Source organism: Engystomops pustulosus, chromosome 3, assembly GCF_040894005.1.
Source record: "Engystomops pustulosus chromosome 3, aEngPut4.maternal, whole genome shotgun sequence".
Lineage (NCBI taxonomy): Eukaryota > Metazoa > Chordata > Amphibia > Anura > Leptodactylidae > Engystomops > Engystomops pustulosus.
Window position 1 is genome coordinate 60,888,377 of NC_092413.1, and position 23,929 is coordinate 60,912,305.

Consider the following 23,929-nt stretch of genomic DNA (forward strand, 5'->3'; position numbering starts at 1 on the left):
TAACGTGGCCTCTTCAAAGGGCCTGAACAAACGGCAGGTGTCTCGCATGAGCTGCCAGTGGCTGACATCAAAGTTACACAGGGGAGTACTGTGGTCCACTTGCATCATCAAAAAAATCATTAATAACTTTTCTCTGTTCATACAGGAGGTCGAACATATGGAGGTTGGAATTCCAACGGGTGGAAACATTGCCTATGTTGAGGGAGGCCGTTCTGCTTCTGCAACTCGAGGAGGGTGTGCTTGGCTTTGTAAGAATGGCTGAAGTGTGTGCACAGTGTCCTGGCCATTTTTAGAATGTCTCTCAGATGGGTGTAATACTTCAGGAACCTGCTGACAACCAGATTGAACACGTTTGCCATGCAGGGCACATGGACCATCCCTCCTTGGTGCAGCGCAGACATGACGTTCCTCCCATTATGTCACCATGGTTCTGTATTGCAGTTGTCGCGGAGAAAGCCACACATTGATTTCTTCTTGCATGACGCAGAGCAGGTCCTCCCCTGTGTGACTTTGTTCGCCCAGGCAAACCAGGTGTAGAACTGCGTGACACCTCTGTGCCCTGCACATGTGTTATGATGAAGCAGCACTTAGACTTGTGGAGGCTGAGGTGGTGGTGTAGAAGGAGAAGGAGGAGGAAGAGGCAGACATTGGTGCAGGAGCAGCAGTTTGACAACGTGGAGGAGAAAGCGACGTCTGCTGTTCAAGTTGTTGGTGTGGCTGGGCGGGAAGCACATTCACCCAGTGGACCGTAAAGGACATATACTGGCCCTGATGGTAGTTACAGCTCCACACGTCCGCGCTGCCGTGCACCTTGGAAGAAACGGATAAGCTGAAAGACTGGCCCATCTTCTGTTATACATATTTGTGAAGGGCTGGCACTGCATTTTTGGAAAATAAATTTTGGCTTGGAACTCTTCACCTCGGTTCGGCACAAGCCATTAGTTCTCTGAAGGATGCAGAGTCCAAGACTTGGAAAGGGAGGGACTGCAGTACCAACAATTTGGACAGGAGCACTGTCAGCTGCTGCACCTTAGGATGGCTGGACGCATACTTTTGTCTCTTTGTTATTACCCCCTAAACTCCTCATCACTGGCCTACTCTTTAGAAAATTAAAAACACTCTTTTCATGTGTCGCTGGGCAAAGGATACCCCATAACGATTGGTTCTGCTGTTACTGAATTCTGTTACTATGTTTATAGTAACAGAATTCAGCTGGTTTTGTCTTTCAACTTGTTTTCGACTCTGTAACCTAGTTGTATATGTCAGGAAGCACAATGTCACTTTTCGGATATAAAATGGATGTAAATTTGTTTGTACCCTGTTGTTAAAATATTTGTTTCTGGATAGGAAAATGTAAAAGACAATATTAACCCCTTAACGCTCTGCGCCGTAGCTCTACGGCGCAGAGGTATAAGGGAAGTATGAAGAGGGCTCACGGGCTGAGTCCTCTTCATACAGAGGTGGGGGTTTTTGCATTTTGCACAAAACCCCCACCGCTAATAACCGCGGTCGGTGCTTGCACCGATCGCGGCTATTAACCCTCTAAACGCCGCCCGCAAAGTCGCGGGCGGCGTTTAAAAGACGGCGGCGCGCGGGCGCCGCCATCTTTTTTTCGATCGCCACGCCCCCGAACGTCATCGGGGGGCGGCGATCGGTTACCATGGTAGCCTCGGGTCTTCTCTTGACACGAGGCTACATGGTTTATGCAGGTTCGTTACAATGAGCCAGTGGCTCATTGTAATGTAAGACCTGCAAAAACGCCATATATTGCAATACTGTAGTATTGCAGTATATGGTAGGAGCGATCTGACCATCTAGGGTTAATGTACCCTAGATGGTCTAAAAAATAGTGAAAAAAAAAAGAAAAAAAAAAGTTTAAAAAATAAAAAAAATTAATAAAATATTAAAAGTTCAAATCACCCCCCTTTCCCTAGAACGGATATAAAACATAACAAACAGTAAAAATCACAGACATATTAGGTATCGCCGCGTCCCAAAATGCCCGATCTATCAAAATATAAAAACTGTTACGGCCGGCGGTGACCTCCGAGGCGGGAAATGGCGCCCAAATGTCCGAAATGCGACTTTTACACCTTTTTACATAACATAAAAAATGAAATAAAAAATGATCAAAATGTCGCACAGACCTCAAAATGGTAGCAATGAAAACGTCGCCTCATTTCGCAAAAAATGACCCCTCACACATTTCCGTGCGCCAAAGTATGAAAAAGTTATTAGCGTCAGAAGATGGCAAAAAATTTTTTTCCTTTTTTGTACACATTCGTTTAATTTTTGAAAATGTATTAAAACGCAATAAAACCTGTATAAATTTGGTATCACCGCGATCGCACCGAACCAAAGAATAAAGTAGGCGTGTTATTTGGAGCGAAGAGTGAAAGTCGTAAAAACTGAGCCCACAAGAACGTGCGGTTTTTTTTCAATTTTTCCACATTTGGAATTTTTTTTCAGCTTCGCAGTACACGGCATGTTAAAATAAATAACATTACGGGAAAGTAAAATTTGTTACGCACAAAATAAGCCCTCACACAGGTCTGTACACGTAAAAATGAAAAAGTTATGGATTTTTGAAGTTGGAGAGCGAGAAATGAGCCGGAAAACCCTCCGTCCTTAAGGGGTTAAGAAACAAAATTTCCAAACAAATATTTTAAACTATAAACCCTGCCTCTCATCTTCATCCTTCTCCATCCTTGAGTTAATCTATGACTATGAAGCCTATGATAACTATGGTGTGCTTGTTAGCTGTCCATAATTTTAGTGAAATGTACAGATACACAAAATATGTTGCTCATCTGCTGTTTATATTAGTCCTTGGGTATGTAAACCACCTAAAAACAGACAATCATTGGCAGCATAGTTGGTAAACCATAGCAAGAGAACTGCTGACAATTGTCACCTCCACCCACCAATGTTGCATATTATTGTTTAGTCCTTTTTTCCTGACATTCTGTTTCTGTGTTTACTTGCCATATTTAATTTGTGCATACCCTATTTTAATAATACATTTTGCAGATGTGTTCGAAAGACAAATTAAAGCTTCAGTCCAATTGTTTAGAATAAATGGTATGTTGAGGCTTCATTTGGCAATGATATTTATATACAAAGAAGTACAAGCAGGGAAGTCGGAAGGGAAGTGAGCACATTACCAAATTAGGATAGATTATCAGTGGCTGTCACATAAAACATGCATGCATGGTGCTTAAGCTACAATCTTGGTGCCTTCCCTTCATTTAAGTTGTCAATAATTTTTCTCGGCCCACAGCAGGAAAACAATGGAAGTGTTTTGTGTAGGAGAGATGGATAAGTTGCTCTGAATCATAGTTTCTATTCCTGCACTGGGTTTTTATTACTTTTTTTGTGTGTTTTACTTACAGGGGTGCTGGAGAAAAATTGTTGTGGATGATACTTTACCCTTCAGCGAAGATGACAAGTTGCTACTCCCAGCAACTACCTGTGAAGCTGAATTATGGCCATTGCTACTGTCCAAGGCTATCATTAAACTTGCAAGTATAGAGTATGGCAAATTTACATTTCTTTAGATTTATACTGCTTTATCGTTCACCTTGTTTGTCTTCTATGTTATCATCCCTCTGGGACTCTTTTCCCTTCAGTGTCACAAGTGACTTATTAATAAATGTAAAAAAAACTACTTCTAGATGTCTGAATGCACACATCTACTATACTGTTAAATCTGCTTACTTCTTCTTAGTTCTAATAAAAGCATAAAGAGGAGCTGAAAAATGATCACAAGCAAGTTAATGGATAAAATTGACTCAGAGCCATTGCAACTTCCTACCATCTTTTGCTTTAAAAGATCAGAGAGGGCTAAATCAGGTTCTAGTCTAAGCCACAGACATATTGCCTGAACACATTAGATGGTCGGCCACTCCTGTCAGAATCATTCGGTTCTGAAGACATTTTTAGAATGCTATTTAGTGCTTTGTAAAAAAAAACTCAACCTAGATATAAATAATAAAGTAAAGAACAGATAAAGTTATCCTCAATGTTTGAGACAGACCATTGTCTTGAAGTCAGTAAAAGGACAGTGAGGAACAGAATGGGGTACATAAATGTGCCCACTGGATACACTGATCTTAATTACCGTATATACTCGAGTATATGCCGACCCGAGTATAAGCCAAACCCCCTAATTTTAACACAAAAAAACTGGAAAAAACTATTGAAAACCTTGAGTATAAGCGGAGGGTGGGAAATGCATTGGTCATAGCCCCAGTATATAGCCAGCCAGCCCCTGTAGTATATAGCTAGCCAGCCAGCCCTCTATAGTATATAGCCTGCCAGCCCTCTATAGTATATAGCCTGCCAGCCCCCTCTAGTATATAGCCTGCCAGCCCCCTCTAGTATATAGCCTGCCAGCCCCCTCTAGTATATAGCCTGCCAGCCCCCTCTAGTATATAGCCTGCCAGCCCCCTCTAGTATATAGCCTGCTAGCTCCCTGTAGTATATAGCCTGCCAGCTCCCTGTAGTATATAGCCTGCCAGCCCCCTGTAATATATAACTACAGACCTATCCACCTGAACAGAGGGAATGACATGCACTACAACCATAATATAGACAAATAACCTTTATTGTATTAAATCACAAATTAAAACATGGGTAAAAAAAGCATTTCAGGAGAGATATAAAAGTGAAACAGCACAGTAGGTTAGTCCACAGGGAACAAAAATAATTCAATTAAGGAGAGTATCATAGTATACATTACACTTTAGACTATCTTCAAAATGCATCATGCATGTAAACATCAACTTGCAAATGTAAACAAAGTGTGCTTAAAATTACGTAACAGCATATAGCATCGTAGAATCATTAATAATACATCTATTGCAAGTAGACAAGCTTGTGGAACATATTACCTGGCGTTATTGGCCCCCAACGCGCATTTCAACCCGAACATGAAAGTAGAAGAGGATGCGCCAGGAGGGGGGGTCAGAATGGGGAGTACAAAAATTGTGCTGAAAAACTCGGCTTATACTCGAGTATATACGGTATTCACTTTACCGATTTGAGAGAGGTAAGGGTTTGAAATTGGGAAGTGCTGGGGTAAATTTTGTGTTAATTGTTTACTTAAGAAAAAAATTAAAGTGTACCGCACTAAAATTATTTCCATAAATCAGTTGCTTATGTGTAACTTTTTTACAATAAGACAAGAACAAGTGCAGATGCAAAAACCGTGATCAGTAAACAGGTGAACGGAGGACCCTACTCTTGAGGGCTCACAATCTATATGAATACAATATTGTGTTAGGGAGAAGTAGCATTCTTTGTCCCTTATATATCTTTCTTCTCAAACTGCAGGCTCTCTGTAAATGATCAGCAACCTTCCTGTTACACAGAAAACTACACATACTCCAATATAAAACTGTAAATAGGGGGAGATTGGTTGTTGCTCTACATGTGTAGGCAGTTTTTAAGTAACAACAAATACCAACATCGACAACATAGAGTGAGCTGGCTTTTTGCTATCAAAATTAATCTATACAAAAAAAAACTAGATTGTTACTTGCTGTTTACTTGCAGTAGATGTTCAGATTTTGCTGCATATGCTTACATAATTTTAATAAAGATTCTTAACAATAGTTCATCGTCTATTGTAGCACCAATGGATTTGTAAAACGTGAGCTTGGAGAATTTACTGTTTTACATGCACTAACTGGATGGCTTCCAGAGGTTATTCCACTTCGGTAAGTGAATGTACTAATCTATATGTTTTTGAATGAATATTTGAGGAATTGCTGTAACCGCAGATAAATGATATTTACAATTTGCCTTACATGAAAGTAATGCAAAAGACTTGGCTTATACTTCATTAGGTGTGTACATTCAGTGCATACATAATAAATGAGTTTGGACAGGAAGTTTGCTTTGTTGGCATACTGCACATTTGGCCAGTAGATGTTGGCATAACTTTCCATATGTATTTAAAAACTATTGGGCAGATTTATCAAAAACGTCTCAAAGTAACACAGTGCACAGTCTTCTGTAGTAACAGATTTATGAAAGTGCTTGATGCTGAATGATAATTCTGGCATACTTTAAGACTGACTAATTGTACTTCGTACTTCCTGTTAGTTAGCTTACTTTACACCAGAAAACTGTGCCAAAAATTCAGGCACATTAACTTAACTTTTGGCGCATAGTCCTTTTCTGTGAAGCCACTCCTCTTTTTGTAGCCATGCCCCTTTTGTCATATTTGCTGTAAAAGTATCTTAAAACTGTCTTCAACCATTGATAAATGTAGTACAGACAGTTTGTTTCGGCATAGGGACATCTAAAATAATGCTCCTCATTCAGCCTCCTAGACTTATCTCGTCTGTGCCTCTCTTCAGTTCATTTACATATGGCTAATGAGATATTTTTTTTTATAGGGAAACAAGAGGGTATAAACATAAAATAGGCAATGCATCAGGAAGTTATTGTTTTATCAGTGTAGACCACAGAACAACAAGACTGATACTGGATAGGTAAATGGGTGAGAATTCAGGGCGATAATTTTCGAGGGAATGCAAGAATGGATCTCTTTCTGGAGGATGCTGGTAGGTTAGAAGTGTGAAAGCTGGTGACCGGTTCAGGAACAGGCCAATTTAAACTTCCAATTGGAATCTCTTTTCCATATAGGCTGTTTCAGGGCTTGTTTCCTACAGGACAGATACATTTTAAAATTGGGAAGCTGGAAATTTCCTATGCACCCGTTGTCTCTTAGATCTCAAAAAGCTCACTGGTTGAGGTGCTATTTCAGGCTATACCTGTAACTCTGCCAATTGATGATGCTGATGGAATGTTTATTTTTAAATGTGCTCTAGGAAAAAGGGGGCGTTTGGTATTTTTAAAAATGTTTTATAACATATTATAATTTATAATCGTGTCTGTTAGCAGTGGCTGTCTGCAATATAATACCTGCTCCAGAGTACCCTCAATACTGTTTTGTAATAACACATCTGCAACTGGCTAAAATAGACATACCAGAAATGGTGACAGGTCCTTTATAAATATTTGTGTAAACAATGCTTTACTTAATCTTACAAAATATATGATAAAATCTCCAATGTTTCAGAATTGACTGTCTTGATAAAGTGTGGGATCTCTTAAAAAGAATAGTTCCGGAGTTTAAGTTACCAAGTGATGAAAAACAGGAATCCAAACTCAATAAAGCAGAAGATCAATCCAGAGACAACAAGCTATCAGATGTGAAATCTGAAATCCCTGTACCTGTCATTACCAAGCCCTCGGAAAAGAGTAGTAAAGGTTACATTGCTATGTATTTTATTTTAAGTGTTTTTATAAAGAGGGAAGAAATTTAATCTTGCTGTCCTTAAGATTTTGCAACCTAGATGAGTGATGCAACACATTATATGCACTTGGCTTTTCATACTAATTAAAACTGTTGGGTAAAATCCTCTTTAGGCTAATGAAAGACTTGACATTGCAGGATTGATATCTTATTTTAAAAAAGACACTCGGGGCAGGTGTCAAGAATATTGCTTTTAGAAACTGAAGTAGGCAAAATTAAATGTTCAGTGAGCTGTGTGTTATCTAATTGCCTCCATTTCTTTCTTGTCAAACAAAACAAAAAGTGTCTCCCAAACTCAATTTCTTATGAGAATTAAAGAGACACTGAAATGTTGTAATTTACCGTAAAAATACATTTCTATTCTCTTCTGTCAGACTGAGATACCAGGCTTGCAGTCCTTAACATTTCCATACATTTTCACTCATTTGCATGACAATGCTGAACTAGAATCAGCACTAATTTTGCTTTTCAACCAGGCCTTTACTTGAAATAATCCCCAAATCTGGATCGGTGATGCATAGAGAATATACTTTTGCTGTTATATAAAACCTACAGAGAAGGTGATTTTTTTTACTGCAGGTTTATTTGAGAAATGGAGATTAGCTACAATTTGACTTAACAACATCAAAAACATCTAGTAATATGTTTAACATAAAAAATATAATTTTCTACCTATACAGTACACTACCATTTAGCTGATTGAAAGCCCTGCCCCTTCTGTACTTCGGTGTCTAGAAATGTTATTGCTGCCTTTTTATTGTAGGGAATGTAGGGGTCACTAAGAAACCAACAGGCACTGGCCCAGATTTATTAAAGCCCCCTGAGCCAGTTTTCTGTCTGACGTTGCTCATTTGTTTTAGAGCAAACTGCTTGCACATGTATTTAAGAAGTCTTGTTGTGGCTGCACTATTCCCGATGTAACACATTTGTGCCACATTTATTGTGCAGTGTTCGACAAAATTGTGTTACACACAATGTTATGTTAAAAGTGCACCATAAAAAAGTTGGTGCCCTCTGTCGGTGCATGCCACAGTTCATGAATCTGGTGCCCTCTGCACAATCCACCAAGTGCAGTTTGCCTTCTTCTTTATAAATTTGGACCACTATCTTCTGATATCCATATCTGCCTTCTGTCTATATATTGGGCAAGATTTATCAAACTTGTCATAAGGTAAGACAGTCTTATGACGCACCAGGTTCATCACTTTGTCTGATGCTGGCTAATAAATCTGGCATAGTGTAGTTGGATTTGGTTTGTGCTGTACAGCTTCTGGTTCATTAACCTTATTTTTGGTGCACAGACTTTCTGGTGCAAGAGCACACCCTCTTTTCAGATGTTTGGTGCAACTTATGACAGAATTTTGTTGTAAACAGTTTAATAAACGTGCCCCAATATGTCTATACAATGTGTAAGAAGAAGGAATATTGGTGGTGATTTATTGCAACTTGTACTCCAGAAAAGTGGCATACAATCCTTTTTTGCAATTCCTGGTCCAGAGCAGGGAATTTTGACTACTCTGAATGTACAGGGAGGGGGAAGTGCTGGGCAATGGGGCAGAGTGGGTTGGCATTGCCCCCCTGCATCTGCACACTAGCTATAACCTGCACCAGGTTGAGTTAAAGTGCTGTTTTATGCCTGCCTGGATTTGGTGTACATCTGAGCTGGGCATGATGCACCAGGCAGTTGTACCTACAGCGCCCGATATATCAGCAGGCCTGGCCTCTTGGAGAATAATGCACCAGCGTATAATACAACCCCTGTACTTCGTCCTATTTCTTTTCTTTTTGTTTTTTTTTTACCAGACTCAAAGGATGCTGGGAAAAAGAAAGGAGATAAAGAGAAAAACAGGTCAGCCACTCATTCAGCTCGACCTCCATCAGAGTCATCAAACCTTTTCCAGCAATCTGTTCAAGACTGTAAGTAATAAACAGTTATAGCAGTAAAGGTCAAATGGCCTTTAAAAAGGTGCCATTTGACCCCAACACTATAATAATACAAAGTAAGATCTTATACCACTTACCCAATGCGATCTATGGTGATGCCCCAATGTTATTACATATAATAATATGATTTTATGTTCAATTTTATCATATGCAGAACAATTGTAAGTGATGTACAATTTCATGCAATAAACACATGTTGCGTAAAAGCAGTAAGGAGTGCATGGTACAAATCTTAATTTTATCTAGAAGATGTCAACTTGTCTCGCAAAAAAATGACACAGCTCCATACACTAAAGTATAAAAAAGCTGTAGGCATCAGAATGTGGTAATTTTGTTGTTTTTTAACAACAGATTTTTATCATTTTTAAATGTATTAAAACATAATGGTTAAGATTTACAATATGCTGGTTCTATGTGCACTAGAACCAGATGTATAGTGATGCGTCGTGTGGCGCACCGCTAATAGGAAAAAATGGACATATATGAATGGCGCTGGCACGTTCTTTTCATTCAGAGTAGGATCCGTTTATTTCCAGCAGACAAGTAAAAGCAAGACAACGCGTTTCGCACCTTCTTTAGGTGCTTCCTCAGGTCTAAAAATAATAATAAAATAATAGAATATATAGGAAGATATCATGAAAACAAGGAGGTTCCCCCTGTATGGGGGTAGTAGATAAGTTGGTCCATGGGGGATATGGGGATAATCGTAGATTGTGGCTTGGAGTCTATGGAGTTTACCTGGTGTCATTAGAACAATGATACGTATATCCAACTACATTTTTAACACATAATTTACATAGGTAGGGTAATTAATAAATGGAACCATTATAATAAACATAATAAAAAAATATATTAACATACCTTTATACATTATATAAATTTCAAATTTCATTAAAATCCAGTATTATAAATGCATATATAAAATGTATATAGAGAAATGGTAAAATACACATACACACATACATGCAGACACATGTTACAAAGTGAGCATATACATAAGACCTTTTTTCCCCTAGGGTTTTAAGTAATGTAGAACTGAAATACAGATAATGAATTTATATAGTAAAATTGTTCGATGAGCCAATTAAAAAGTAAATCCATGGTCTGGCAGCAGGGGCGTTGCTAGGGTGGAAAAAGATCCGGGGCACGGGCCCCAATGCATGTGTATCGCACTTTCAGTAATGCCCCCACCTGTACATAACCCCCTCACATTTGGTTGTGCCAATAACAACTTTACTGAGGGTGTATACAGCTACAAAAACACCAGAGAAATCCCTACTTGTTACATCCAGTGACTGCTGGTGACATGTCCACTTCACTATTAGGGTGGTGGCACATGTGCCGTTTTGAACCCGCTGTTAGTCCGGTTTTAGTCATGCATTTTCAGTCCATTACTTAAAAACGGGCCAAAAACGTGTTTAAAATGCCACGTGTAACACCACCCTAAGGTTGCGCTCACACGATTGCATTTAAACAAATACAAGACACCAGGCGCTCGTTATCCATCACATGCATTTCACTGGAGACTCATGTGAGATCAAACCTAGGCCTTTCCTACTGCCACGTGTGAACACGTCCCAAGAAATGTCCCCACAGCCCCCCAGTAATGTCCCCACACATCCATCCAGTAATATCACACACAGCCTCCTTGTAATCTCCCTCAGTAATGTGCCCCACACATCCCCCCCTGTAATGTCCCCCAATAATGTGCCCCACACACAGTCCCCCTGTAATGTGGCCCCCACAGATCCCCCTGTAATGTGCCCCACACGGATCCCCCTGTAATGTGCCCCACACGGATCCCCCTGTAAGGAGCCCCGTGCGGATCCCCCTGTAAGGAGCCCCGTGCGGATCCCCCTGTAAGGAGCCCCGTGCGGATCCCCCTGTAAGGAGCCCCGTGCGGATCCCCCTGTAAGGAGCCCCGTGCGGATCCCCCTGTAAGGAGCCCCGTGCGGATCGCCCTGTAAGGAGCCCCGTGCGGATCGCCCTGTAAGGAGCCCCGTGCGGATCCCCCTGTAAGGAGCCCCGTGCGGATCCCCCTGTAAGGAGCCCCGTGCGGATCCCCCTGTAAGGAGCCCCGTGCGGATCCCCCTGTAAGGAGCCCCGTGCGGATCCCCCTGTAAGGAGCCCCGTGCGGATCCCCCTGTAAGAAGCCCCGTGCGGATCCCCCTGTAAGGAGCCCCGTGCGGATCCCCCTGTAAGGAGCCCCGTGCGGATCCCCCTGTAAGGAGCCCCGTGCGGATCCCCCTGTAAGGAGCCCCGTGCGGATCCCCCTGTAAGGAGCCCCGTGCGGATCCCCCTGTAAGGAGCCCCGTGCGGATCCCCCTGCTGTGTGCCCCCCGCGGATCCCCCTGCTGTGTGCCCCCCGCGGATCCCCCTGCTGTGTGCCCCCCGCGGATCCCCCTGCTGTGTGCCCCCCGCACATCCCCCTGCTGTGTGCCCCCCACACATCCCCCTGCTGTGTGCAGAGGACTTGGATCGTGCCCCCCGCGGATCCCCCTGCTGTGTGCCCCACACATATCCCCCTGCTGTGTGCCCCCCACACATATCCCCCTGCTGTGTGCCCCCCACACATATCCCCCTGCTGTGTGCCCCCCACACATATCCCCCTGCTGTGTGCCCCCCACACATATCCCCCTGCTGTGTGCCCCCCACACATATCCCCCTGCTGTGTGCCCCCCACACATATCCCCCTGCTGTGTGCCCCCCACACATATCCCCCTGCTGTGTGCCCCCCACACATATCCCCCTGCTGTGTGCCCCCCACACATATCCCCCTGCTGTGTGCCCCCCACACATATCCCCCTGCTGTGTGCCCCCCACACATATCCCCCTGCTGTGTGCCCCCCACACATATCCCCCTGCTGTGTGCCCCCCACACATATCCCCCTGCTGTGTGCCCCCCACACATATCCCCCTGCTGTGTGCCCCCCACACATATCCCCCTGCTGTGTGCCCCCCACACATATCCCCCTGCTGTGTGCCCCCCACACATATCCCCCTGCTGTGTGCCCCCCACACATATCCCCCTGCTGTGTGCCCCCCACACATATCCCCCTGCTGTGTGCCCCCCACACATATCCCCCTGCTGTGTGCCCCCCACACATATCCCCCTGCTGTGTGCCCCCCACACATATCCCCCTGCTGTGTGCCCCCCACACATATCCCCCTGCTGTGTGCCCCCCACACATATCCCCCTGCTGTGTGCCCCCCACACATATCCCCCTGCTGTGTGCCCCCCACACATATCCCCCTGCTGTGTGCCCCCCACACATATCCCCCTGCTGTGTGCCCCCCACACATATCCCCCTGCTGTGTGCCCCCCACACATATCCCCCTGCTGTGTGCCCCCCACACATATCCCCCTGCTATGTGCCCATATACATCTTCCTGTGTTCTTCCTTCTCACCTCACTCACTCCTGCAGATCCGTGCACTGCCGCCCCCTGTAGGTCATGTGATCGTGACATCATCACAGGTCCTGCAGGGAAAGAAATGTAGGCTGTGTACTGTGCCAGTCTCATCACGATCTATGTCCAGAGGACTTGGATCGTGAAGAGAGAGAGAGAGAGAGAGAGGAGATCCGGGGCACCGGCCCGGATCTTTTGACCTAGCAACGCCCCTGTCTGGCAGTGATAAATGAATAACAAACAACAGGTACATATATAAGTTATTAAACTGACATTGCTGCATTGGCTACAGATTGAACAAATGAGTCATTGGTATTTATCTGTATCTGATAATGTGGGGTGGCTAGTATTGGAAGGCCTGCTGTTAGTTGCTGTGTTTTTATCTAAAGTTTTGGCGCCTAAAAAGCAGGAAGTGTTTTTTTTTTTGTTTTTTTTTCCTCTTTTCCTTCTCTCTTTATTTGTCAGTGTGTTAGTTTCTGAGACTTCACTTGAATCATGTCTTTTTTTCCCTCCTCTCTTTATTTGCCAGTGTATGATAGTTTCTGAGACTTCATTTAATCCATATGGTTTCAACGTATTTAATCTGAAAATCCAGTAGACCTCCCTCTTGCATATTGTTTCATATCTATTGTGTGTGTTCTCATGGTCGATGGGCGTAATCTTGATGAGTTTTTCATTTTTTTGGTGTCTGATAAGGAAATGTTTTGATAGGCCATGTGAGAGGTATCCGTTTTTTATATTGCGTCTGTGGCCGTTGATGCGTTCGTGAAGTGTCTGTGTGGTGCATCCAACGTATTGTTGTCATCATGGACACTCCAGAAGGTATATTAAGTAGCTTGTTTGGCAAGTCATGGAGTGGATATTAAAAGTCTCTTGTGTTACGTTGGATTGAAAAGATGTTGCCTTATGGTTGATATTATGACAGCATAGGCATAATCGCTGGCCACATTTTTTGGTAATGGGCTTATTCTCAGTTTTAGTATGTGTTTTTAGTTGCCTAATTTGACTGGGGGCTAAGATGTTTATCAGGGTAGCAGCTTTCCTAAACGTGACTTTTGGATTTCTTGGGATGATTTTTTTGTGGGACCTTATCTCCTCTCAGTATAGGCCAATGTTTTCCTAATATTAAAAAGAAAAAAAAAACACTTCCTGCTTTTTAGGCGCCAAAACTTTAGATAAAAACAGAGCAACTAACAGCAGGCCTTCCATTACTAGCCACCCACATTATCAGATACAGGTAAATACCAATGACTCAATTGTTCAATCTGTAGCCAATGCAGCAATGTCAGTTTAATAACTTATATATGTACCTGTTGTTTGTTATTCATTTATCACTGCCAGACCATGGATTTACTTTTTAATTGGCTCATTGAACAATTTTACTATATAAATTCATTATCTGTATATCAGTTCTACATTACGGAAAACCCTAGGGCAAAAAAGGTCTTATGTATATGCTCACTTTGTAACATGTGTCTGCATGTATGTGTGTATGTGTATTTTACCATTTTTCTATATACATTTTATATGTGCATATATAATGCTAGATTTTAATAAAATTTATATAATGTATAAAGGTATGTAAATATATTTTTTATTATATTTATTATAATGATTCCATTTATAAATCACCCTACCTGTACATGTAAATTATGTGTTAAAAATGTAGTTGGATATACGTATCATTGTTCTTGACACCAGGTAAACTCCATAGACTATATAGCCACAATCTACGATTATCCCCATATCCCCATGGACCAACTTATCTACTACCCCCATACAGGGGGGAACCTCCTTGTTTTCATGATATCTTCCTATATATTCTATTATTTTATTATTATTTTTAGACCTGAGGAAGCACCTAAAGAAGGTGCGAAACGCGTTGTCTTGCTTTTACTTGTCTGCTGGAAATAAACGGATCCTACTCTGAACGAAAAGAACGTGCCAGCGCCATTCATATACGTCCATTTTTTCCTATTAGCGGTGCGCCACACGACGCACCACTATACATCTGGTTCAGTGCAATATACCCCAGGGGCCATAGGTCACGCCAAGGGTAGGACGGGGCTGCGGCAACACACCTATTATAAGCGAAAACCAGAGTTGTGCCTGATGATCAGCACAACTTCTAAAGATTAGTTTGATACGTCTATGTTTATTAAATAACCATCTCCTAAAAAGGATAACCTTGCGCTAGGTAGCGCTATCGTCTCTGTTTTCTTTTCTCCCCTTTCTCCCCATATACCTATGTGCACCAGAGTATGATGTTCACCTCGGCATCCAACAGATATATTAGGAGGATCCCAGTAGGCGGCAGTACTGTGCTGTACCACGCTGTTTTGGCAGAGAAGCCCCTGGTCAGACTTGGTGTAGAATTGCTCTATAGCCTGTGCCGTGAATTGCTTCAGGCTATGGCTAGCGCACGTGAGGCGCACCACCCTTCAGTTCCCTCCAAACTTGCATAGAGATGGCATAAGGGAGGATGTAGGTGAAATTCTTTACCATGCAGCAGGTATTGTGCCTATTTCAGGGTTTCACACCAGTTTTTAGGTATCCAATCCCTGATAAATCTACCCCAACATACCTATATGAATTTGGTATCTCCGTGATCATACTGACTCAAAGAATAAAAGGAATGTGTAATTTGGGCGATACAGTGAAAGCTGTAAAAGCAGAGCCTGCAAGAACATCACACAAATGCATTCTTTGGTCAGTTTCAATGCATTTGGAATTTTCCCAGCTTTCATCTGAAACCCAGAGACTAAGTCTGATAATTTGGGAACTCCGCATGTCCATGCATAAATTTATTCATAATGGCCTATTGGGGAGAGATGGAGGGTCCTCCTGCACAATCAGCGCCAACCACTTTTATTCAAATGTAATTAAAATCTGCTACTTTATTTTCAATACAAATTCCAATATTAAAATGCTAGTAAACCGCGTATCCAGGCCAAACAGGGCTCTTCCTCAACAATAGCATATAAGATTACAACATAAGCATGAGGTTATATCGATGTGCTTCTCCCCAGATAAAAACAGGAGTCAGGAAATAAGAGTTCTCCTTTCAGAGACTTTGCCACACAAGGCCGCCTAATAGACGTGTGCAGACTTATACCCACTGATGCTCCACTATGGGATTCTGGGAAATATGTAAATATGTTTCCCAGGTTGGGACAAGGAAAACAATGCCTCTTTTTGCTACTTTGAAGGGCCGCCCTCCTTACACCAAGCATGACATTCAAAAAGCCTAATGACATGATGCAGAATCAAACCAAACCAGTACAGTATCTCTGTTCTAGAAGTCACAGATTCTCAACTGTAGACAGCACTGTTTCGACATGGTTGTGTCTCCCCAGTACATCATGGGGAACTGGTTTACCATCATAAAGTTGCATAATTGTTACAGTTGAAAACAAAACAAAAAATTATTTTCTTATACGTTAATTCACAAATATTATGTAATACTAGGTTATTATTGTTGTGGATTATTGATAAAACATCCTAGGTGGGGATTTTAATGATGAAGGTTGGCCCTTCAAGATCACCACCTCCAGTAGTCCCACCTCAGTCAGCCAATGGTGACATCACTGTGTCCATTAAGACATGACAAATGTGGCCCATTATGAAATTTCAATGCCCCATTGAGACATCTCAATGCCCCTTATAAGTTCACAATGCTATGATGGTATCTCGATTCACCAGTCTCTCATGACGGTGTCCAAAATATCAATGCTGCTATGTGACCTCACAATGGCCATTTTGAGATCACAATGTCCCATTGTGAAATCAAAATGCCATCACCATACAGTATTGGGACATCACAATTCGAGTTATGAGAACACAATGCCATTGCATGCAATCACATTGACTATTGTGACATTACAATATTTAAGTTTATTTTTGAAGGAATCAAGTCATGGATAATAAATATAAAAAGATTACCATGGTCATGGTGCCTGGATCTATGAGTAAGTGTCCCTGGTTTATCATGTTTGATTTAGATGGCAGACCTTTAAGGAAATTACAGAAGTTTTTGGGGATTGCTTTTGTTTTTAATGAGATAAGAAATCTATAATATTAGAACCCCCTGTATATCATCCCATTTTCAAAACTATTAAAAACAGCTTTTGGGAAGATTGTTAATATGTTGAGAGTTTCCTAGTAATTGAAACAAAATGGAGGTAAAATTAAGAATGGCCTCATCATGTCGATAATACATTAATTTAGCCCTAAAATTCATACATTCACAAAAGATAAAAGGCGAAAACCCCTCTTAGAATTTGTTATGCAATTCCCCCTGAGATGACCTGTTAATGCCCCATTAATGTGGCATGTGAGGTCCTATTTTTTGTAAGATGAGATACATTTTTCAGCGACACTTTAGTGGATATGCCTTTATTGCTAAAAGAAAATAATGGGGCAGATTTATCAAGCTGTCTGAAAATCTGAATATTTCTGGTAGCCCATGGCAACCAATCACAGCTCCCCTTTAAAATATTCATGAGCACTGGTAAAATTAAAGTTGAGTTGTGATTGGTTGCCATGGGTAACTAGAAATATTCTGACTTCCAGACAGGTTGATAAATCTACCCCAATATCTTTTAATGGGGCTTAGAAAAAACATTAGTTCTAAAATTGATTTTTTAACTTTTTTTGGTGTTCACCATATGGCCAAGTGAGCAGGTGACCCTACCATATTTCTATATTATTTCTTTATTTCTTCTTTATTTTGCAGAATAAAATTTAATGTGGGGATAAATTATCCTTTTTGCATTGCCATCAATTTTTGCATTGGCTTACCAATTTTTTTTTTTTTTGTCTACGGAGCTGGTTGCAGGCTTGTTTTTTGTGGGACATGTATTTTACAGCAGTACCATTTTAGAATAGATATATTTGTTTGATCACTTTTGATTGCATTTTATGTGAGACTAGTTTACCCAGGGTGCACGCGCCGGCTCGCAAAGATTTAAAGGGCCAGAGCGCCAATAATTGTTGCTGGCCTGCCACCTTCCCTAATAAATTCCCAGCCCCTTTCTGTGTCCCCTGCCGGATCTTTGTGCTTCTAAGTCTAAGAGAATGCAATTATCCTGATTTCCATTGTGACCTCGATTCTGTTCCTAACTCCGATCCTGTACTGCCTGTCCTGACCTACCGCTACATCCCTGACTCTGATCCTGTGCTGCCTGTCTCGATCTCCTGCGTGTTCCTGACCACGAGTTTGCCAGACGATTTTGTACTACGCCTTGGCTGCCAGCACGGACAAAGTTGCTCCTGTGGAACGACCTGGTGGTACCACGCCGCAACAAGTCCAACCTGCTTTGCAGCAGGCTCTGGTGAGAGCCGGGTACCACTCAGACTCCGGTCCCAGGTGTCGGCTTACATAATCGTCCGCGATGGTACAGAGGATCCACTGCCACTGATCCACAAACTTTTTTTAATTTCCTCTTTTTGATTTGCCCTATTATGGGACCTGAACATGCAAGCATCTGATTCATTAAAATTGCAGGATATTAAAACTGTCAGTCTATGAGCTCACTACTGGGTGTTAAATGTGTTTTCTGATGCTTGTTTAATTCAAGTAATGAGCTGCTTCCTGCACTGCTACCAGTCAACTACCAGAGCAATTCCCCACACTCCCTAATAATATTTTAAATCAGATGGCAAGTATTTATTTTATCCACTCTAATTTCCACTCTAGTTTTCAGTTATTGCATGCTTAAATATATGGTAATAATTATATGAAATATATGATATTAAGTGATAATGAAATCAAACTGGCATCACATCTGGAAAAGTCATTCTGTAAATCTGGAAATCGTGTTTTTGGTGTAGCATTTTGTGACATGATATTACATTTCCGCAAGGCATATTTATCTGCAATGTCCTATTATGCTTCCAAAGGACACTTTTTCCTTTTTATGAAAAACTCTACCCACAGCTGTGATCTTTACTTAACGCTGTTTGTGTAAGGGAAAGGACAGTAATAATGAGGCAGCTGCATCGTTCTGTGTTGTTTACTTGGTTTAAAAGTTTGATAAATTGCCATAGCTTGATTTGAACAGAAAAGCATCATTTTATCCCAGCACATCAATAATACTTTGTTGTTTCCCGACATGTTTTCAATAGAATAAAAATGTTTGGCATTGGGAATTTTAGTACCTTAATTTAAAACAAAAAAAAATAGTTTTTTGACTTCATAATGTGGTGTAATAAACTTGATTTTGCAAGAATACATTTTAACATTTTAACTCACATTTTTATTATCGACTAAAAATATCACATTAACTTTTATCAATTATTTATTATTTTATAAGGTCTTGTATGATATTAGTAAAAATACATTGTATGCTATTTTTTAAATGATAAAATAATAATGGTAGAAAATATAAACATTTTTTTGTGAAACTAACCAGCAAAAACTAGCCGAAAGTGTATTTAACACATTTAGGACCCCATCCTTTTTGGTTCTTGCATTTCCATTTTTCTTCCCAAATTAAAAAAAAACCTTGTTTTTATTTTCTCATTTACAGAGCATGTGGGCTTTTTGTCTGTGGGACAAATTGTACTTCCTAGTACCATAATTAAATATTCTGTGCGATCTACTGGGTAGCATAAAAAATTTTGACAAAATGACAACGACAAGATGAGAACTGCTGCATCATTTTCTATTGTGATTGTCTTTGACTTTCATTGGGTGCTTCAATTGACATACCCACTTTAATTTTTTTTGGACAGTACATTCACTAAGATACCAAATTTTTATAGTTTTGTTATGTCGTATTTCCTTTAATAAAAGATTTGCAAAAGAACTGTCTTTGCATCACTATATTCTGACTCTTCCATACCTTGGAGCTGTCCATATATATATATATATATATATATATATATATATTTTTTTTTTTACATTAAAGTGTAAATAGTGTAAAAGTCTTAAAATAACACAGACATTATACACAGCTCCATTGGTGCTCCTGTTCACCTGCAGGTTACTGCTGGGCGTCTATTTGTATACAGGCAGTTTGTACATGTATTTGTATGTAAGTCTAAACAGGTATATTTGTAATTGTAACTTCAGACAAACTTTTTTTTTTGTCCCTGTGACAATTGCATTTTCAAAATTTTGTACTGTCATGGGAACAAGGATTATCAATAATTATAGACATCTTACAGCTGATCATTGCAGCCTGGGATTTAAGTAAAGCATCCAGAGAGCTTCAGCAGAGGTCACAGTGGTCAGAGAGGTCCGTCTGTAACTAGGGGTCATCTGTAAGTCGAGAGCCCTTAAGTCGGGGACCGCATGTACAGAGGCTGTGCTGGACCAACTTGCATGCATGTGCTTTGATTTGGCCAATGCAGAGGGATAATTTACTCATGCAAATTGGTGAAATGTTTTTCCTCTATTGATTGGTTATTTTTTTGATTGAGTTAAGTTATATATAACACCATAGTTTATATGCTGATATCATCACTCCCCAATTCACATTTTAAGTCAGAATTTTCATGGACTCTTTTATTAGTCCTCTTCAATGTGAAAGTCAGCTATAGAACATCTTGGTGACTTTACAGTCCAGTATACTGTTGCACGCTCGCTGGTTAGCTGTTAGATCACAAGCTACCAGGTGACTATTGCTAAGTGGAATGTGGAAAAAATGCACTCCTAAATATTACAGGATGTCTTTTTGTCTTGCATATACAACTCAGCTCATATTTTACTAAGAAACATTATGCAAATGTCGCCATCTGTAACACAACAAGATTTTCAAAACAGCAGTAACAGTATTGACAGTGCACTGTGTGTATATGAAAGAAGAAGACAGATGGAACACTTGTAGCCGAATCACACAATAAGATAGGTACATGTTAACAAGGCAGTGTATCTTGTACCAACAAATCTCAGTTCTGTGGTATTGGCAGTAATACAGATTATGGCTAGTTATGTTGCAACACAGATATATGTCTAAGATGTAAATTCATAATTACTAGCATAGCTGTAAAGTCATAATTATTTTCTGTTCTTAAAGTGTCTAGCAAATATCTTTCTAACCAGAGGTGAGGTCTGCCTGTCTATTCCAATTCAATCTACCCACAGATCCCATGATGCCTTGTGGTTTCTCTCAAAGTAATTTACCATTAAATCCATTTAAATCCCCACAAGTAAATCCAGAGAACACTGCACAGTGCACAAATAGGATGTATATGGCGACTAGCCTGCCAGCTTCCATCACATGGTGGAGCATGAGCTATGTAATAAGTGGAAGAAATCATAAGTAAACCAGTTACATGAATTGTATAGTGTATATAGTGCTGTATGACCACAAAGCGTTCATAACTTCTCGGCACAGAGCTCATAGTGCCGAGTACAAGGTGTGGAAAGGGCTGCAGCATGAGGTGAAGAGAAAGACAGAGAAAATTCTGTAGAATCACAGACTGGGATGGAAGAACTGATGGGGAACAGTGAAGATATTTCTATTCTGTGTAGGAGACATCTGTATCTAAAGTCCTGAACACAACCAGTTCTACTATATACACAAAGAGCTCTGTCACATGACCTCCTCCTCTGTGAGCAGGCAGCAGCCTATCTTTTCCCAGGAGTCTGTAGATTTGTTTCTGTGGGATTCACAGGGCTTGCCAGCACAAGCAGAGGGAGGAGTTACTTCAGCCCAGCTGCTTCTCAGCTCCAGCTCACCTGTCCACACTCCTGTTCCCAGTCCGGTGGTCAAACACGCTTGTCCCCACCTCCTAGGGCGCACACACGCCAGCTCCCGAAAATTTAAAAGGTCAGCGCACCATTGATTGGTGCTGGCTATTCCCTGGATTCTTCATAAGCCAGCCTCTTCCAGCGCACTCTGCCGGATCTTTGTGCCCTATAGCCATTGAGAAACTTGTCCCTGATGCCAAACGTTTCCTCTGTGTTTTCCTGTTGTGACCCCAGTTCCGTTATTGACTCTGATTCTATACAGCCTGTCCTGACCTCCTGCCTGTCCCCGACTACGATTCTGCTCAACGTCTCTGTACCTCGCCTTAGCCGCCACCACAGACAAAGTCGCACCTGTGGAACAACCTGGTGGTACCACTCCGCAACAAGTACAACCCACTTTGCGCCGGGCTCTGGTGAAAACTGTGTACCACTAAAACTCCGGCCCCAGGTGTTGGCTTACGTCATTGTCTGCGGTGGTCCAGTGGGTCCACTACTCCTGGTGCCTGACGATAGCAAAGAAACTGCTGGATATATATATATAAAGTTGTTATACATGCCAAGAGCTATTGATTTGTTGCAGTGGGAGGGTTATACCAATGTTTTACTTCATAATATAGTCATCCAGCTGATATTTTAGTGATTTTTGCAGAAAGGAAGGATAGATCTGTAGTAAATTATTTTGCCATATCACTCGTCTTTGTAAGTGTCATCACCAACGGTAAAATTGATAGCATTCTTCAGAAGGAATCTGTCACAAATCTATTCAGTGTACCTATTATATATTCCCTTTGATGGAAAGGAACAACCGCTTATTCTAGCTCAGTGATGGCGAACCTTTTGGAGACAGAGTGCCCAAGCTACAACCGAAACCCACTTATATGTCGCAAAGTGCCAACATGACAATTTAAGCAGTAACTTATTGATCCAGCTGGATCACAGGTTTTAATCATATTGGCGTCCTGAGTTCAACAATACAATAGAAAGATGGAGAAATTTGGATTGTAGCTTCCCTCTAGTGTCCCCTGAAGAGGAAGAATCAGGGGGCCCAGAGCAGGAGCTCCAATGACAATCCATTTCTATCCACAACTTCTTGCTCCTCCTGTAGTTCTGGCAGCCAAGGATGTTGCTTTAAAATAGCGCTGAGCTCGGCACGTCCTGGGCTGTATTGGATCACAGGAGAAAGCCTTGAGTCTTAGCTTGCAAACTATGTGTTGTGGTGAAGGCCTGGGTGCCCACAGAAAGGGCTCTGAGTGCTACCTCTGGCACCCGTGCCATAGGTTCGCCACCACTGTTCTAGCTCATCCCTTATTCTCTGCTGGGAGCTTGGGTCACACCTTAATACCATGGTCAATAAAAGCTTGAAAAAACTTTCTAAATCGGGTCTCTTTCTTCCAATATCAAATTTTCATTTATTGGACAGTACAGATGTCCCCTTCGATGCATTCAGTTACATGGCATCTAATTTTTTAGTGTTTTGTGTGCTATTTTTCAGTAACTTTAACTGAGAAGCTTGTGTTTAAATGAGTTAATATATAGTTAATATGGACAAAAGTGGCAATGAGAACTTTCACTGATGCTAATAGATAACCAGATAACATTCAGCATAATTACAGTATAAGATATACATATAAGAATATGCATTATTTATCAGGATTGAATATTAAGGGTAAATTCACACAGGCTTGTGCACTGTGTGTTTGTTGACAATAGATCCATTTCGTGTATGTTTCTTGTATGCATCCTTTTTTCTTTACGTCTGTTATGCTCCCATTGTTAAGGGGTTTTTTTCATGTTTGAAAAAAAAACTGAAGGCTTAACATTGGTTAGAAGACATGCAGTGTGGAAAAAAAGCATTTAGTTAGCCACCAATTGTGCAAGTTCTTTACACAGATAATTAGTGCACAGAGGTCTCACAAGTGCATAAGAAATAGTCCTCCCACAATTAGAATTTGAAAGAACGGCGCTAAATGGGGAATATTTGTGTCAGTCACTCACATAAAAAGTCAAAATAGGAAAGGGTACCCTTTGCTATCAACGTTCCTTGGAAGTGAATCAAATATAGCACAATACCTTACAATAAAACAATTGACAATTATTGACAATCCCTACCCTTTTGTTCGTTTTATTGTAAGGTGACAAAAGGAGAAAACAAATCCCGAAAATCACACTTTCTGATTTTTAAAGCATTTATTTGCAATTTATGGTTAAAAATAAGTATTTGGTCATCTACAAACAAGCAAGATTTCTGGCTCTCACAGACCTGCAACTTTGTTTTTAAGAGGCTCCTCTGTTTTCCCCTCATTACCTGTAGTAAAGGCTCCTGATTGAAATTGTTATCAATATAAAAGACACCTGTCCACAACCTCAAACAATCACACTCAAACCTTCACTATGGTGAAGACTAAAGAGCTGTTGTAAGACACCAGAAACAAAATTGTAGACCAACACCAGGCTGGGAAGACTGAATATGCAGCATGCAAGCAGCTTAGTGTGAAGAACTCAACTATTACGCAATATTAGAAAATTGAAGACAAACAAGACCACTGATAAG

The 23,929-nt window shown here is 41.0% G+C and overlaps 1 protein-coding gene across 8 annotated transcripts in view; it reads left to right on the plus strand.

Moving 5' to 3' along the window:
* ADGB (androglobin) overlaps positions 1-23,929 on the plus strand; it is a 261,865-nt gene that overhangs the window by 48,516 nt on the left and 189,420 nt on the right. For all 8 annotated transcript variants that reach the window (XM_072140923.1, XM_072140925.1, XM_072140926.1 and 5 more), the window contains 4 exons: positions 3,393-3,532; positions 5,634-5,720; positions 7,091-7,281; positions 9,131-9,244. In XM_072140923.1, coding sequence (XP_071997024.1) covers positions 3,393-3,532; positions 5,634-5,720; positions 7,091-7,281; positions 9,131-9,244 — 532 coding nt within the window. The remainder of the gene's footprint in view (positions 1-3,392; positions 3,533-5,633; positions 5,721-7,090; positions 7,282-9,130; positions 9,245-23,929) is intronic.